The sequence below is a fragment of the Bacillus rossius genome, chromosome 6 (assembly GCF_032445375.1).
Source record: "Bacillus rossius redtenbacheri isolate Brsri chromosome 6, Brsri_v3, whole genome shotgun sequence".
Taxonomy (NCBI): Eukaryota; Metazoa; Arthropoda; class Insecta; order Phasmatodea; family Bacillidae; genus Bacillus; species Bacillus rossius.
The window spans coordinates 52,563,443-52,581,675 of record NC_086334.1 but is presented as its reverse complement, the minus strand read 5'-3'; the positions used below and the strand labels follow the sequence as shown (position 1 = coordinate 52,581,675).

At 33.0% G+C, this 18,233-nt stretch overlaps 1 protein-coding gene and 1 long non-coding RNA gene across 2 annotated transcripts in view; one reads left to right on the top strand and one right to left on the bottom strand.

The window, feature by feature from the left end:
- LOC134533186 (chromobox protein homolog 1-like) overlaps positions 1 to 18,233 on the top strand; it is a 51,919-nt gene that overhangs the window by 1,809 nt on the left and 31,877 nt on the right. Inside the window, exon 2 of the mRNA XM_063370553.1 lies at positions 17,721 to 17,830. Within this exon, the coding sequence (XP_063226623.1) occupies positions 17,821 to 17,830 (10 nt within the window). The 5' untranslated portion in view covers positions 17,721 to 17,820. The remainder of the gene's footprint in view (positions 1 to 17,720; positions 17,831 to 18,233) is intronic.
- Positions 3,389 to 7,330, bottom strand: LOC134533185 (uncharacterized). Its single transcript, XR_010075260.1, has 3 exons — positions 6,752 to 7,330; positions 4,690 to 6,126; positions 3,389 to 4,237 (listed from the first exon to the last, which is right to left on the bottom strand). It is a non-coding gene; the product is annotated as an uncharacterized LOC134533185 (long non-coding RNA).

The window sequence follows — 18,233 nt, the reverse complement described above, 5'->3', positions numbered from 1 at the left end:
TTGAGTTCTGTATGTGAGTGTCCTATGTGTTTTGTATTGACAACTCCCCTTCAGGCTGCCTGGAGAAATGGAGGCTTATAAATAAATGTCCTGTTTTGTTAGTTCAGGTCAGTTACATTATAAATACTTAAAACTATACAAGTAAAATAATTTGATATTATTTTTAATTTCCGTTTAATTTGAAGTATTTATAATGTAACTAACTTTACCTAATGGAAAATTTCTGTTATTTATGCATTCACGCGCACACGGCAAAATATAAAATGGCCACTGTCGAATGTTTACATAGGTCTTTTATTGCAAATTAAGAACGGCGATATCTCCAAACGTAATTGGAATTTCTTATCTCCGCAGGTGGTTATGAAAAGAGGACGTAAAAGAGCATATAATGAAAGTTATTTCAGATTTGTACGATTTTTTTGGCGCTTATCCGTACACTACATATTTACCATATATCATGTGTTTGTTGGAATGCCAATGATTTTAATTTATTTTCTAATACCTTTTTTTTTTTTTTTTTTTCAATTATATAGCTTATGTATATCATCACTCAACAATACTGCTTAATTAATGTTTCAGTAACTTTACAGGAAGACAAAAAAAATTACAGTACATAACTTGTTCCACACTGTCTAGTTTTTAAGAAATTAAATACCAGTATCACGAAACAGACTGGACTGGGTGGGAATTGATCGTGAATAGTTTCAACTAAACCAAGGAGAATTGTATTATTTATTACGAAACCCAAAACCTATAAAATATCCAAATTAAATATGAAAAAATTACTGCTTTTACATTAGTCTGGCCAAAACCCACGTTTTTCCCAAATGAATATAGCTATAGTAATAACCAACCTACTTGTGTTCCATCCAGAAAATATTAAATTATTTATAATATTTAATTTTTATAATTTAGCTATACTAATATTATAAAGCTGAAGAGTTTGTTTGTTTGTTTGTTTGAACGCGCTAATCTCAGGAACCACTGGTCCGATTTGAAAAATTCTTTCAGTGTTGGATAGTACATTTATCGAGGAAGGCTATAGGCTATATTATATTATCAATAACATTAGGGATCCTTACTAAAAGTCCAATTTAGAATCAAATGCGTTGGAGGGGGTTAGATACAACAGTACACGTACGAAGTGTGTGTTGACAATGCCGCAGGTGCTAGAAGTTTATTTCCTATTGCGTATTAACATTGTTGCCACACACTAGATGCCTTATCCATTCTTAATTTTCCCAAACAACTAAAAAACACTCGTGTTATATTTACAACGAAGCAATCAGTAGGTACCCTCATAAGAGTTCAGTTAGTATTTAAATACTTTTTATCACTTTAAATCGCAAACCTAAACTATTGTTTTTTTTTTCCCTCTGTGTTTAATTTTTTTTTTTTATTGCCCTTACAAGTATATATATTTTACATACTTGAAACTTCACAGTAATGTTCCTTATGTTACGCAGGATGACATTTTCCGAAAATTAGATTCCATGGGTGGTTAAAACCAGGCAACAGTGGGTACTTTGTCTGCATGAGAACAGGATTTTGCATTGTTCATGCCTTCTGCGTCTCCATGGCAACGGGCATCGCGCGGCAGTGGCGTACCCACAAGGAGGGGCATGTATAATGAGCGGCGCAAGAGTGATCTGCCTGTAGACTGCCGTAGCGAAGTACGGGTACATCAGTTGTACGTTGCGTGCACAAGTCGGGAAACCATCGGTGCTATTCATTTTCTTTCCGGTACATTATACAGCATTGTAATAAATTTTCACTGAATTTTTTTTATTTACCATTACTGTAAATGGGAGATGTGGCTTAATTTTTTTCCATTAGTATAGCCGTGCGAAGCCGGGTCGGGCAGCTAGTAATTATATATAATGTATCAACCTTTCACTTGGTTGCAATTACTTGAATAAGTGCTAACCTAACGTTTAAAATTACACATTTCACCTAACCTGTAGATTAACACCTTCATTCAACATCTATGCTTAATTGTTCTATATACACGATTGTACATATCCAACTTACCTCTTTTTGGAAGTAATTTCATGTGTACTTTTTTCTATTCAAACCAATTCTAACACAGTGTATTAAAAATTTATACATATTTGTTGCTGACATTTCCTATATTTTCCGTAACCTTTAATTAATCAAACAACGGTCATTAAGCATAACACGCGGTCTGCAACTTCCTTTACTGCCAATAACTACTTCCCATGCATCAACATTGTCAACTCCATTGCTATCGAAACACGAAATCCTGCTCGATTCCAACTTTCACCCACTCCTATGACATCATTCATTTCCCCTACTTTTGTTTTGACATGTAATAAGCTTCTGCACTTGCCAGAATCGTCATCTAGAATTGACCCCCAATAGTTGTAGTTGGGTACTTTATGATTGTAATAAATTCATTTGGTAATCAAATATACTAGTGTAGTGTGAATTCTAATTTACTACATGATAAAAAAAAAATTCAGTGTCGTATTGTAGGTATATCTTATAGAATAACCAACAATTTTGTTCTTTATTGTGATACACGCAAAGTATTTTCTTTATGACACAACTTTTTTTTATCACAGTTATTCACCCAAAACCTCAATTTTTACTATTGGTACTCGTTAAAAATATAAAGGCACTAAAGACTTAATTGCAACTGTAATACAATTTTAAACATCACTCAATTTTTGCCCTTTAGCTTTAAAGAAATATACTGCCCATTGTCATGTGTGTTTTTTCTATCTTAAATTCAAGATACTTATAATATTTCCTTTTGTTCTTCATTTATGATTTTAAAGTAGACAAATTATTTAACTTTTGTGGGATGAAAAGCTGGGAAAACTCTGAATGTATTATGTTGTTATTAAAACTAATTTTTATATTAAAATGTTTCTCAGCAATTGAGTGTTAAAGTTAGGAATTAAATTTTAATTTGATTTTGCAGGAGGGAACATGCTCATAATTGTTGAGTCAATGTTTTGTAATTATTTCAAAGTTCAAACACATTTTAAATTTCAGTTTTCAGTTCTTGAATTTATTATTATTGTTAGGTAAGAATTTTTTTGTATAGTTATTAAGAATAGTCAGAAGTAAATTATGAATTTTTGTATAGTCAAATTTGTGTGGAAATCCTGCAAGCTTAGGTAAATGAAATATTGATGTTCTTGAAAATATTTTACTTACTGATATAAAATAAATTGTTTTCATTTATGGAATTACTTTTCATACAATTAATTCTCTTTTCCAGAGAATTAATTTAATTTTTAAGGATAGTGTATTTGGCCATTAAAGTTAGTTACATTCAATTATAATTGACTAGACAATATAAAATGTGAAGTTATTGTAATTGAGGATACCTTAAAACTATGTAAAAACAGAATACTAAACACCTTCTAGCTTAGCCAATGAATTCAAGGGTCTGGATTAAGGCAGTTCAGTATTTGTCCACAGAATAGCTGCTCAAATAATGCTTGAACAATTTTTTCCACTTTCTAGCAGTTTGGATATGTCTTTGGCGATTTTGTTCAGCCCATATGATTTCAATTAGTTTTAAATAACATGGTAAGAAAACAAGATGAATGACATCATAGCCACGTTCCATAAACAAAATGTCAATTTTAAATGTTTTTTTATTGGGTGCACCCAGGGTTGGGTCAGTAGAATATTACGCGTAGAAAATAAGTAATCTACATGTATATTCTACTGTAGAGTATGTCATGTAGAATATTGAGATTTATTATATAGTCTACACGTAGAAAATTATGTTTATTAACAGCATACAGACTACATATTTACCTGGAAACTAGAATTTGTATGTATTAAATTACATATTTAATATTCTTTAGTAACAATAAAACTAGAGAGTAGGATTGGTTTCCAATTATCAAGTTAGTCAATATTCATCAGATGGGACATCTCGAAGTTTAAGCGTATGGTACACATGCAGCAACTTTTTTGACCTTTCAAATGTAAGTCTGTTTCGTAAGGGGCAGTGGACATACGACCAATTACTAAATGCCCTCTCTAGTTGTGCAGATGAGGCTGGGATATTCAAGAGCTTAATTGCTAGTTCTTATTTCTGGATGTTTTCGTTGAGCAAGCCCCCGAAAGATGATGGATTAACAACACCTTTTTCTCTAAGTAACTGAAAAATACTATGCTCCGTAGAACTCTTGAATTTTGCTAGATCATTCAGTCTTTGCCCATCAAGTTCTTGAAGCAAGAACTCTTCCACCTGCAACAGATTAATTTGTGTGGCTAACTAGGAGCAGTTAAGATTTCAAATGTTAATAATAACAACAACAACAACAACAACATTTACAACTGCATTTGGGCTACCGTATTTTCCAGGGTTCACTTTATCTGTCCTCTCTCCTTCCCTCCCTCTACCCTTACACTCTTCCTGAATGCTCCAACCCCTAGATTCGTCCCCCAGCTAATTCCACTCTCTCGCCATTCTAACCAGCATTGAGTTCTTTCCTCTCTATTCTCCTTCTCTGCCTATGGACCGTCCAACAATTGCCCCTCCTTCCCTTGTAGTGCCCTCTTACCGATGTCTCTTAGCTTCCCCATGATCCCTCTCCATTCAAAACATGGCTATATCCTCACCAATCTCTCCACCCTCCCCCTTTCCTTCAGTCTATCAACCCAGCCCTCCTTAAATTTATTCACTTCCTGGGTACATACCTCATCATGCTGTTCTGCAGAAAACCTCTTCCCTAGGTAGACTGGGTGCAAGAAGTTTGCTGCTAAGCCATAGGTGGTAAGTGCTTGCTCACGCCTCTTTTCAAAGTTTTTTTGGAGTTGGATGTATCCCTCTGGCAACCGTAATTGCATCCACTCTTCTGCAGCGTCAGCAATACTGAATTTTCTTTGCTGACACTTATTGATTAAAGTACAAACAGGGTCAAACAGCTGGATGCCATCTGAAACTTGCTTCATGAAGATGTCATCAAACATCAGCTGAAGAGCAGCAGGGTCAATTGATACACCCTGTCCAACCACCTTTTACATTGCTGGTAGATTTTTCTGCAGACAAAGGAATGCATCTCTATTGCTGCACCATTGTGTTTTACATATCCGGTGGCCACCATATGCAAGGAGACGTACTTCTTGATCAGTTGAAGTGAAAGCTTTTAACAATGTATTTACTCTTGATGCCAGCTGGGATGGGACAAGCTCTTTTGCAAGAAGATTGCCAGTATGTGAATTACATGTAATGTGCCACAAATCTATTATTTTACCCATTTTCATCATATTGGCAGCATTGTCCAAACATACAGCATATAATTCTGTATTGTAAAGATCACGTGCAGATACAATTGCTTGTGAAACAATATCCTTTAGAGCACTTCCTGTTTCACTCTCTCCCAACAGATCCCAAGCATCAAGAAATCTAATGTCACCTGCTGCATTTTGTATCATAGCAGCTATGGTTTTTGTGTTGGCTGCCTCATTCTTCCATTCATCGATAAGCAGAACAGAATGTTCACCAAACTTTAAAGAAGTTCTGCATCAAGAATGGTTGTTGCAAGTGTTTTTCGAACTGGTGGCCTGTATGACGGTCTTAATGTCTTGACAAAAATTTTTAAATTATTAGAGTCCACAGAACTAAGAGGAATGTTACATCCAAATATAAGTTTCCCCAGTGCACTGTTGGCAATTTCATTCTTTGCTTTTGATATTTTATCAAAAAAAGTCCGGTTCTTATAATCCAAATTTTCTTGTGCCACGTTTGTGTGTGTTTCCATCAACTTTGGGGGCTCAATACATTTATGTACTCCTTCTGAAACCTCTGGTATGGAATTCTGTTCCTTACGGTGAAAATCACCCAGAGAGTCGCCTGCAGTGAAAGAGTGTTGGTTTATGGTTGTGACTGTGGGAATGCCTAGAACTTTGGATGGTGAATTATGTTCATGAGATTTGTACTGTAAGCCACCTGTAGATAAAGATCCTTGGCTTGTAGTTGCAACAATGAAACTCGTAGATTCACTAGGAGTGGAAAGGCCAAATACAGGATCATCATCATCATCACTAACTTTGTGTCTTCGTTTAATTGTGTGTGGTTGAACAGATTGTGATGCAGAGGAAACCGCTGTAGAGGTTACATGGCGGCATACATTCCTGAAACAGAACTCAGGTTTGTAAGCTTTGAAAGTAATTTCCAAATGCATTGTACAATGTCCTTATCACATGAAATATGAACAGAAAGAAACATTTAGATACACTCTGGCATACCAAAGAAAGTTTATTGATTAAGACTAAGCACGTTTTGTAGGCAAGCTAATGAATGACCTTAGGTCTCTATTATAACTCTATATTCCCTAATCAATGTATGAATGGATGTTAGAATAAATCTAAATAAATCTACATTATATTAATTGTAGGCTAACTGTTATCAAAATGACATAAACCTCAAACAAATACAAATCAAATGTAGTTTGTAATATAATAAAAATTAAGTTGTTATAATTATACAATTAATAGTTTGTTGTTAGAACATCTTGTTTTTTTTTTTTTGTTATAAACATCATATTAAGTAAACTAAAGATAGATATTAATTATTCACTTGACATTAAATTGTACTTTTCATGTTGTAGGCCGATAATCAAGTTTCATAATTTTTTATTATATTAACAATACATATGCAGTTAGTGCAATAAGTGCCTAGTTTAGTTCTTGATTTTTTAGGTTATAAATATCATATTAAGTATGTAAGTACTAAAGATCAATAAAATTATTTTCTTACCTGTGTGATTCTAGACGTTTTGCAGCAGTATTTTTTAAATTTTTCTGACACAGTACAAAATGCAACACACCTGTTAAACACACTTGTTGTTTTCTTTGACTAACTTAAAACCGAGGTCACTCCACAATGAATGCTTTGGCCTGCCAGCCATTTTGAAACAACTGATGTCTCTCTCCTATGCCCTGATTGGTCTGCATACAATAGTCAATAGTCTGTGGCCATTATGTGCAATTGTATAAACATAAATTATTCCATTTTAATGAGGTGCATATTTTAACAAACCTCAAGATACATTATTTCACTTAAAATACAAAATATTTCTTTGACAATGTTAGGCTTAATTTTCTACATACTCTACGTAAATATTATACATATTCTACATACTCTACATTATTTTCTACGTGTATGTAGAAAAATAATATTCTACGTGTAATGACCCAACCCTGGTGCACCTAATACTAGAAGTAAAAAAAGATATGCATTTGTCATTGTTGCATAGACTGCAATATTTTTACTTGTCAGCCAGTTTTGAATGCTCTGCTTTGGGTTCAAATGAACATTATAAAAATTGGCCAGGAGCGTACACAGAATTTCATTCTTTGTGGTTGGGGGGGGGGGGGGGGGAGGGAGGAGACTACGTGATTGCTTGCAGATTCTTTCCTTTTGTTTGTCGAATGATAGATTTTCTAGAATTTGTGGGGAGGGAAGGGAGAGAACCCACCTCATTGCACATTAATTAATCTCTAAATTTTCACCTATGGATTCTTTGATGTCCATTTATGTATCTGACTGCCAACAACTTATACTGTGTTTAGCATGAATATCATTTTTGTCAACCAAAACTACTGTTCTACCAGCCTTACAAAATTAATGTGTTTGTTTGAGATAGTGGCCCTCTCCAAGTAGATATTTGAAACTTTTCAATCAAAATTTTCTCTTTGCTTGAACCTTATCTTCGACAAATTTCTCAGGTGTTTCCTGCTACAGTTTGTAACGCCATCTTCTTGCAAAGAATTATTTTACTCTTTTTAATGTCGGGACTGAATTTTTTTATAGAATAAAACTGGAATTTTTCTCCAAGGCACCACATGTAAAAATTGTCTACTCCAACTGTTTTCATAGCTTAGATGTCAAAAAAGTTATACTGGTTGTGTTCTTTGCCTTACCCTCTGCCTGAAATTGTTGCCATTGAAACACATGTAGCAGTGATATTTGTTTTGGTGCGTTGTACGTCAATTCATGCAACTTTATTTGTTCACTGAAGTGCGCTGAAACATTGTAAACTATCTGCAGTTCTTATCTCTGCAGTGGCTTATCCAGTCTAAATCTCTCAGAAGCCAAGCAGCCGCAGTTAGCTAGCAGCTGCGAGACTAACCTCATCCCCTTCCTGACATGCCTCTTACCTGACCACCCGATGACATCGGGGTCTGTGCAGATGGGTGGGATGCCTATGAAAGAGGTGAACCAGTGACAATGCATTTTGTGGGAAATGATAGTGCCCTAACAGAAAAAACTTACTGCATACCTGGCTATATTTTCCACTTGTGAGAAATTCACATTTGAAATTACCAGCAATTACCTTACAGGATTGCATTGGTTGAAGCAAATGTCTGATACTGAACCACCGTTGCTTCCCTGGAGCTCGATTAGATTGGAAACACATCTGTGCAATGCACTTGAGGTGCGAAGCTGCAAAGTGGCTCGAGATTGAATGAGGTGTTTTTATATTTCTTTAGTAATGATTCCCAGGTGATAAGTCGTGGTATATAGATTTATAATAATTGGAATTGTACTGTTATTTTCTTTTTACTCTATAGTCTATTATTTTCATCAGCATGTGCTATTTTTGCTACCATGAAAGAATGGCTTTGCCCTCCTATAACTTATAATTGGTTTATTGTAGTTTTAAAAATTGTTATCTAGCTAATGTGTGAATAATAATTAAAATTCTACGATAATATTTGAGTTCCTGAAATATAAACTAGAGCATTGGAACTTAATGTCAAAATTATTACTTACGGAAAGGTGGTTGTGTTGTACTCGAAACATCTTAATTTATCTATGGGTCAATCCATACCAAGTGGTCCAGCACTGGTTGCTCGACCATTTTAAGAAAAGTTGATAATTTGTGCCTTGTTAAAATTATGTATTGACAGTTCGAAACTGGCACAATTAAATTTTTATTCTCTCTGGTTTGATTATGGCAGCCATTTTGTTGCTGTGGCGCGCAACAATTTGTACTTTTACAAGGGTTTACCACATTGCCTTATCTTAGCTTTGGTAGGTCATAGCATGATGAAACAAAATCTGAGGTGTTAAGCACATTATATACCTACTACAATTCTGATCATAAACCATCTTTCTAAAATCACTCAATCTTACCAACTTTGAAGGTTGAACTTCTGCCTCACAATTGCAAAAATTTGAATTTTCATAATTTGTTTTCTGATTGAAGGCAGTATGTGTTGGGCTTCAAAATATTTTTGGAAGTACTTATGTAATAGTAGTGTAAACACAAATTATTTGGAGTGTGAGACTTTGCTGCTTTTTTTACAAGCTTGTAAATTATATGAAAGAATATGAAATCATATATTGTTGCTGCCATCAGTAACCCCACGCCATTCAACAATATTCGTGTATCACGCCATATAAATATTACTCACGGCTATCTCTTCTTTATTTCTTTGTCCCCTCCATGGTAGCATTAGAAAGTAATGCAAGCATTATATGTGAGGACCTCGTATAAAAAGTACAACTTAAAAAAATATTCAGTATGTATTTATAATCAAGCAACTAAAAGTGACAGTGTGTATATTTTATTGAATCAAAATACATTGGCAAACTTAACTGACCTCACTTTGGGGACTGTGTTAAAAATGCTAACTCGGATATTATGGGTTAAAGACAAAAAAATATAGCCTTGATATGATAGCAATTAAGAAACAATAATTGAAAAGTTATAAGTAACAGTAGCTGCTCTGCTCTACAGTGGAAGATCTTAAATCTGACATTCTATTGTTCGGCTGATACTGTAATCCAGCACCAATTGAGTTGTTCACATCTGAAATTTTTTTTTTGGGAATGGGGGATTCCAGCTGTTGACCTTGGCCGTGTTACTGTGCTTCCAGCATTTTTAGTTCTCTGAAAGACATTGTTACTACTGTTGGTTTTCATTTCATTACGTTGTATAGCAGCAGCAGGTTACGTTTCACCTTTCATATTTTCAAGTTTGGTATTCCCGTTTAAACCTGATCGCCATCATTGAATATATATAACTTATAGAAGTCGCGAGGGGATAGGATTTATTATTCCAATTTTCGGATCCAAAACTGAGGTAGTTGTTAGCTCCGCCGCTAGACAGCTCTTCTTTCCACAAGAGGGTACTCGTAGTTACCAGCTTCCACGCCAGAGCGCTGTAGCGTCGCTTTTTTCAAGGTCGTGCGCGTAATTCTGTTTCACTCTATCGAGAGGCGGTGCCCTTTGTTGAAATCCGAGCGCTTAGATACCGGCGGGCGCAACTGAATTGGACGAGTACGGCCACCGAAAAAAAAAAAAAAGTGCGGTTAAAAGATGCCAACATCAAAAATTAAGTTTTAATAATAAGAAAACTACAGAAATTTCTTAAAGCGTATCAGATTGGAATGTACAGTATAGTGTACATTCCCACTGACATTCGTAGTTCAGAATTTATAAAATGTTGTGTTAACGGAGTGGCACATTGAGTAAAATGGCAAAACATAATTTGGAATAATTCTTGACAACGTTGAATGATTTTGGTAGCTATGAAACAACTATGGCTGCGATGACTGTTCAAACGCGTGCACGTGTTGTTATTAGTAACTAAAACTAATGGTATGATGTCATACTTTGTGGCTATGCAGTTTATAATTTTTTTAACATAAGATGAAGCATTTTTACATAATGTTTTGGTTGTTTCGTAATTCAAAATAAATAATCTTAAACGTTATATGGTGAATATTCCCAGTAGCGAATGACCACAAAAAAAAATCAATTTTGCCAACATAGATCTGAAAAGTTAACGATTTACTATGTTAAGTTGCTTATAAATAACGCACATTTCCCGGATCTCCAAAGAAAATAAGAGTGTTTGTTATAGCATTGAGGTTAGATACACAAGTTAAGCCCGGGCTACATTCGCAATAGCAAGCAAACAGCACAGACGCACAGAAGTTCAACATACACTATTAGATATGAGCTGCCACATTGGCAAATAGCACGCGCACAGAAAAATAGCACAGGATCGGCGCACAGAATGTTCATTAACTTTTAACTTTTAGGTTATTTTCTGTGCGCGACCATGGTGGTAGCCAATCAGCAAACAGTTTAAGTACTACTCGAGTGGGCTTATAAAAGAACAATTGTCACGAAAGTATTGGTGCTCTTGACTTGAGTAGTTTGTTATTGTTTTCAAACACGCGATAACATAAAAATGGAAGGCACATTTGATAGCTTTTTGATAGTTGTAATAGAAAGTAAAAATATTTTGTATGACAGGGGATCCGCAGGATAAAAAATGAAGAAGCTAAATTAAATGCTTGGAAGTCTGTGTCTGAATGTGTTAAAGAAGCCGGATTTGAAATAAACAGTGATATATATTTTTGAATGCTCATTGTGTTTTGTACGTTAACTTTGAAATATTTAAAATATTTCTGGGTTTAACGAAAACCGTACCACAATAACAACACACGAATCTAAACAAACGTCACGTATGCCAACTTCAGTGACCAAAATTGTGAACGGGAGTTTTACATTTAAAAAACTTTTTTGAATGCTTCCGGTATTATTTTGTGTTGTGTTGTGCGTGAATGTAGCATCAAGCTCTGTGCTATCTCTGTGCGTGTGTGCTATCTGTGTGCTGTTTGCGTGCTATTGCGAATGTATCCCGGCCTTTATGCTCGTAAAAACGATGCGCAAGTATTTTGAATACAAATATATTTTCTTTTAATAACCGAAAGGTAAATATTATTTCCATGAAATATAATACAATTCTTTAAACACAGACAACATATAAGAGCTATTTTTTGTTTATTATTCCATCTGGCGTGATAAATATTATATTTTAAAAACTGTTTGTGGATTTTTAATATAAAATAAATATTTATTTATGACATCAATTTAAGTTGTTCAAAAAATTCACTTTGGTATGAATTAAACCAAATTCATGTTATCCAGGGCACAAAATTAGAAACTACCAAAAAAGATTATTTACATTGCTGTTTTGTGTAAATCTGTGCACGGACTTAGTAAGTGACATATTTATAATTCCTCATTTTAGCAACCCATTTTAACACAAGAGAAAAATGATTTTATACTAAAAAATTATTATTTTAAACCATTAATTAGCAGGAAACATGTATGAATAATCTATTTAAATTTGCATTTGAACAGTGAATATTATTTTGCAATAATACATATTTTTATCATCGTATATTACTGATTAAAAGTTTGTATTTCCATCTAATCAGAAGTATTATGACACAGTTAATTAAATTGCTTTACAAGTTTTTATTCACATGAAAATCATTAAAAATTGGTTGGGAAGTTATATAAATATACAAAAACAAATCATTATACATACAATTTTATTATCTTAGTGGATTTAAATTAATGGTGTCCCAGTGACTACTGCGAAGAAAAAAGTCTTGCGAAAGGTTTCCTCGTAATTGAAATTCGTCAAAAAAAACTATCTCTCATTTTTGGTGACATTTCTGACAAGTGGTACGATGAAATTTGAGACTGGCAAATGAATGTTGTGAAGCAATAAACAAAATATCACATTCGTGAACTACAAATGCATAATTGTTTTTATTTTATAATAAAAGTGTATCTAATAACCCGTGGCTTTGCTCACGTAATTTCCGGGTATTGCTGATATTCTACCATTTTAAGAAAATATGTATTAAATTTCAAAGATTTTTGAAGAATTATACACAAAGAACTGTCAAGTATAGAACATATTTAATAAATAAAAATATTTTTACGACTTATTTTTAATTGGTTTAGCGTAAGTCTATTTTAACTTTTATTTAAAATTAAGTACCTACCTTATTTTCTATCTCCCGGTTTAGTGACTTTGAGAATATATTTTTCCTTGATGAAATCTTAACTCTTTTCCATCTGACGAAGAAGCCAATTAAAAAATAAACTAAGACTCGCGCACTTATTGTATGTTAAGACTGCCATCGTTTTAAATTACTGTAATTTTTTTAGTTATAGTCATGCTTAGTATAATAACATAATATGCCTTATTACGCAAACATTTCAGTATTCATGAAACCAATGCATTTTTATTTGAAATGTAGAGCAGTTACCAAATTTCATCTCGCATATTGATCTTTTGGTATGGCTAGTATTACTTCAACTAATTTTTTGAATTTTCACTGATGCACTGTTTTCCCTTTTCTATGTGATTTAGAAAATATAGCAATATACGTAAACCAATTAAACCAAAATCATCCTGAATTTTTTTTACCAAAAAAAGTTAATTACAAAAAATTTTAATGTGCGTATTTTAATATTGAATTTATATATATATCTTGCCAATACTGATTTAGTGGGTTACATTTTTTTTTATTTTTAAAAATAATATCTACCCCTTTTACTACTTAATAGATAACGTTGAATAAGAGAAGGTTGTTTAAGGTATGTTGATTTTCCTTGCCAATATCTAAAAGTAAATTTGTACAAACGCGAAATATAGTTTAAATAAGTATTTTACTTTTAAAATAAAACCATATTTTGAACGTAACACTGACTATTGGCCCAATACAAAGTTTTAATAGCTAATTTTCACTTCACTCGGGTACAGAATCCCATCATTCAGTGATTTCCGTGGCTAGCTTCTTTTGGGATTTCATCATTCTCAAACGACGGTAAGGGAAGCTCCTCTTCAAGGTCGCCTAACGATGCTGATAAGACCTGCCGGGTAATTTGAATCGTTGGTCTGGGATTTTCGAGGGGGGGGGGGAAGTGAAGGATGATGTCACGACTGGCTGGTTAACCTAGTTCTGCCAAATACCGCCAGGGGCGTATACGGCCGATACCCAGCGATGAAAGCGATCGCAGCGGCGGAGCTTGGAACTACAACAATTCTACTGAGAAACCGGGCAGAAAATTTAACCTGGGCTCGCGACTTCTATACATTATATATATTCAATGTCGCCATTCAATAATTCAGCAATAGTGCCAGGCCCCTAGTTCAGGTAGCTGGCTCTGGGCAGATAATCCTTAGCCCCCTCCTCCTGGTTCCTTTTCCAGTTCTCCCACATCATCATAATTCAAGCTTATTAATTATCAGTTTTAAAACAACACATTATGTAATTATTAAATACTAAGGTTTTTCAAAGACAGGCTTTGTTTTCTTACTTAAATATAATAAATGGTTGTTGTAGTTTTAATATGGCTGGTATAACTACAGTAATAAAACTTGAATATACTGTATATTGTTAAATGAGTTTTTAATCTATTTCTGAAGTATTTGGTTTAAGGCATAATATTTTTAAGCATATTGCAATAGTTAGTAAAAACCAACAGTTCTCCTTGACTTTTAATTTTTTACAAAAAAAATCAATTTTTTTAATTTTGCACTTTAAATTCTCCAGCTTCTAAAAACAGCACTCTGTGCAAATGCCTGGTTGGGATTCTTGTAAATTGGGACAAAATACATACCATACTTGAGGCCTTTTGCTGTACTAAATATTGTTAATTAATACAAAATAACTTCAGGAGCACTTGGTTTACTTTTTCAATGAAAGGAAAATCAATAATTTATTTATTGATTATGGACTTAATTATGGTAAGTTTCATTTTCAACTTAAAGAAGAAAGAATTATTTTGAACATGAATTGTAATAAAAATTTTAAATAACATTATTTTAATTCTAGACATTTTTTTTTGTTCAAAAGGCTAGTAAAAGTATCTTATATGCAATGTAGTACTATTTAGTTCTGTTTTGACTTGCAAAAAAGAATTATTTTGAACATGAATTGTAATAAAAATATTAAATAACATTATTTTAATTGTAGACACTTTTTTTTATTCAAAAGGCTAGTAAAAGTATCTTATATGCAATGTAGTACTATTTAGTTCTGTTTTGACTTGCATCCACTAGGCTGCCATTGGCAGCTCAATCTCCCAATCTGTCCATGATGGAACATTAGTTGAGTCAACTGTGACCTTGTACTGATCTGCATGATATTGTAGGCCAGTCACGAGAACTGTGGTCGTACTTGCCTCAGAAGAGTTGCCCACTGATGTCGTGTACTGACAACTCCATTGTCCGTTAGATCTGATATTGTAACCATTGCCATGTATATTTTGCCAATCTGTGTAATGAATTCAGGGTTCATACGCCTCAATATCCTTAAAAAGTCAGTAATTTTTATTTAATTAAATAAGGGCCCTTGGAAGTCTTTACATTTCACTAAGAATAAAAAAAATACTTATTAAAGATGATAGCGTTCAACTAATGGAAAAAGTGGGCATTTTAATGTTATTTTGTTTCCAACATGTGAATGCACTGTGTAATTAGTGAATTTCCGGCAATGTTATGTGTATAAAAAAAATTTAATTTTTTTTTGTATTGTTTTATCTTGCCTTTAAACTTAAAAGATGTGTTTTACTGTCTTACTTTGATTTTATAAATTAAATGTAATTTAACCAAATTTCAGATGGACACTGTGCTTGGGTTGTATGTGTGTTCCAGAGATAACTATGTGACAAGTTATCTGTCAGAATTGAACAAACCATCAAATTTGTTTTTTGTGCATTGACTCATGTTTTTAAGGGATTTGATGACATTACAAATAGTTTTCTACCTCTTGATAGTGGTGAAGAACATGAAGTAAAGGGGTCCTTAAAAACTCCTTAATTTTTGATTGCCTAAGAGGGTATGAACCGTATAATTGCATACCTGCAGTTTTGCTGTGTGTAGTCAATTTTCGCGCACAGTCCCGTAGGTGTGGTCTGTGAGACTGCTGAAGTATTAGAACTTAATAAAATACAAACACTTATCATTTTAAACTGCCTGATCATGGATATTTAATAATTTTACTCTTATCTCTTCATATTTTCTACAATAATTATAATTATGTATATGAAAAGTGTATTGATCAAGTATGACAAAATTAAACCTTTGCATTTATTTTTAAAAAATATTACACAGAACTGAAATTAATAAAAAAAATTGTATGCTGCAAGTTAGGATAAATTATTTTCAATCTTACACTAACTCTTAAATGACATTCCCATTTTTTTTAAAAAAATAATTATAAATCAACATTAAAAAAATTACAAATGGTAAAAAACACATAAGTGATTTTTTTAACACAACACTTTTTTTAGTGCATACCAAATACACAGGATTTTTACACAAGTAACAGGTAACTCATTTCTCTTCTCTTTTTAGGATCATATCAGCATGTTTTCTTATTAAGTTTTTCTTTTATAATATTAAAAGTAATTGTGAGTTGTAAATGGGCTAAATGCCCATTTGTACCAGTTATACCATAGTAATTTTGAACTGAGTTTTCTGTTTATTCCTGTAATGTTGAATCTCCACTGTCATTTGTGTTAGTTGTCTTCTTTGGCTGAAATGTTCACTGTGAATGGCAACTTAGTCATCAGCATCATTAGTCTTCTTCATCTTTCTGAAGCTACTGACTGGTGATGGCTTAGAAATTGGGATCATCAGCACAAATTTTCCTCTGCGCTCTGTGGTTGCGATCCATGGCGCTTACCCTGACGTGCTGTCTCAGAGACTGCTTCGAAACTTAACACAGTGTAACACGGCCTGCCAGGTAGCTGTAGCGTTACTGATGTGGGTCTTGAATGGGAACGATTGAGAAGGAAGGTAGACGGGGGTAGTGCTGTACAAGACGTGATTCGGGAAAACAATTACATGTGATAACATGTCTCGGAGACCACACCTTGGGTATTAAGGGTTAAGAGATTATGAAATTTTCCAGCATTGCAAAATGAAATGTATAATTTATGAATATCAATTTTATTTTAAGACAACATGGCTTATTAAAGTTTTTGTTTATTTATAATTGTTGTAGTTGGTCATTAAATTGCAATTAAATATTTTGGAATTTTAGCTGTGTTTATAGTTGTATTAAAAGATAGTTCCCTCTGTTTGTGACCGATTGCATATATCCAAACTACTGCATTCATGGTGTTTATTCAAGTTGAGTCAGAATTTGACTGATAAATTTTGACTGCAGGTTCAGCAGAAAAAAAATTAGTTGATAACATACTACGACTTAAGATCTGAAGTGCTTATCAAGGCTGGTGTTTTTTTTTTAAGTTGGATATGAACACTGTCTGGAAAATGTTACAAAGTTCTTCAACCATCCTGTTATAAAATAATTTCATTGATATAATTGCGAGCAATGCCTTAATAAAATACATTTTATTAGATGTTGTTTCTCTATTATTATTTTAACAAAAATGTTTGTTCAGCAAGGTGTGTACTATCCTTGGGAAGCACTTTAGACCATAAGATGTTTTATGTTTTCAACTTATTATTTTGTAATGAAGTTTGTTGGTCAATTCCTGACTTGCTTTCTACATATTATATCTGAATATCAGAACCATATTAAATATGTACAAACTATATTTTTGGCCATTCATGATATCCTAATAACTGATCCCAACCAAGTTGTTTATTGCTATATGTATTTTATAAAACTTTATACAACATAATTTTAAAATAATTGTTTTACTTCCTCAGTATTAGCTATCCCAAGCAGCTTAAAATGACTTTAACTTGACCTGTCTAAGAAACATTGTTGATGAGGATATATTTTTAAGATAAGTTTATTGCATTTAATTGTTTGAAAATGTTTTTATAGCATTTTATGTTGTGTATGTTAAGTACACCAAATAACTGTAATGCAGGAAATAATTTAGATACATAATTTTATTGAGTTCTTTTTTTTTTTTCCAGGAATTTAATATAGAAGCATTGTGGGTCAGTTTCCGATTGAGTTGTATTCTATCTTCGATAAATACGCCTAGTCTTCAATAAGTACACCTAGTTTCATTTAATGCCAAAAAGTAAGTTAAAATATTTGATTTCTTATTGTGTAAGTTTGTGTTTGTTTTTTGTATTTATATAAAATTAGAGATAATTTATTTTCGTATACTGGACATTTGATTATAATGGTTCTGCAGTACACCTATCTGCATTAATAAAAATTTATTAATTAAAAAAATATATATTTAATAACCAAGCAGTCAATAGTTTTAACGAGCTACATTCAAAATCTGTAAATTAAAACGTGATTATCAGTTTTTAATTTGTTACTTTTCAAATGTTCTTATCATAATTCATGCCATGGTAGTACGTTCTTATAAAAGCCAGTTATTGTATACACTCCCTAAATTTCTTGCCAAAATTGTGATAGAAAATATATTTTTTAGATTACAGTGGTTTGTTGCCAAAGAACTTCAATAATTT